This window comes from Buceros rhinoceros, unplaced genomic scaffold, assembly GCF_000710305.1.
Source record: "Buceros rhinoceros silvestris isolate BGI_N320 unplaced genomic scaffold, ASM71030v1 scaffold40234, whole genome shotgun sequence".
NCBI lineage: Eukaryota > Metazoa > Chordata > Aves > Bucerotiformes > Bucerotidae > Buceros > Buceros rhinoceros.
In genome coordinates, this window is record NW_010408305.1 from 1,626 (window position 1) to 1,942 (window position 317).

Here is a 317-nt window from a genome sequence, read left to right on the forward strand (position 1 = left end):
CCATCTTGCTCCTGCCCCCTCACCTCTACCACAAAGGTGTCGATGATGTTCTCCTGAGGTAGGAACCAGTGCTCCACCTCCTCTCGGTTCATGACGGGCGTCAGGTGGAACTGCTTCAGGTACTCGGTCAAGAGCTTGTGCACCGCGGAGATATCCCTGTGCTCCATCGGCCGCAAGCCGGGCGTCTTGGGAATCTGCAGAAAGCAGGACGAATCGTTGGCATTGCTGGCACGGCAGCTTTTATCACCCAAGGGCTCTTCCACAAGTGCCATGGAGACGCTCTCCGCTTAGCTCAGCCCTTTTTCAGTCCCATGACC

At 57.4% G+C, this 317-nt stretch overlaps 1 protein-coding gene across 1 annotated transcript in view; it reads right to left on the bottom strand.

Moving 5' to 3' along the window:
• The window catches only part of LOC104492290 (glycylpeptide N-tetradecanoyltransferase 1), a gene marked incomplete at both ends in the record, with an annotated part of 3,796 nt that overhangs the window by 1,129 nt on the left and 2,350 nt on the right, over window positions 1–317 (bottom strand). The window contains one exon of the mRNA XM_010134825.1: window positions 24–194. Within this exon, the coding sequence (XP_010133127.1) occupies window positions 24–194 (171 nt within the window). The remainder of the gene's footprint in view (window positions 1–23; window positions 195–317) is intronic.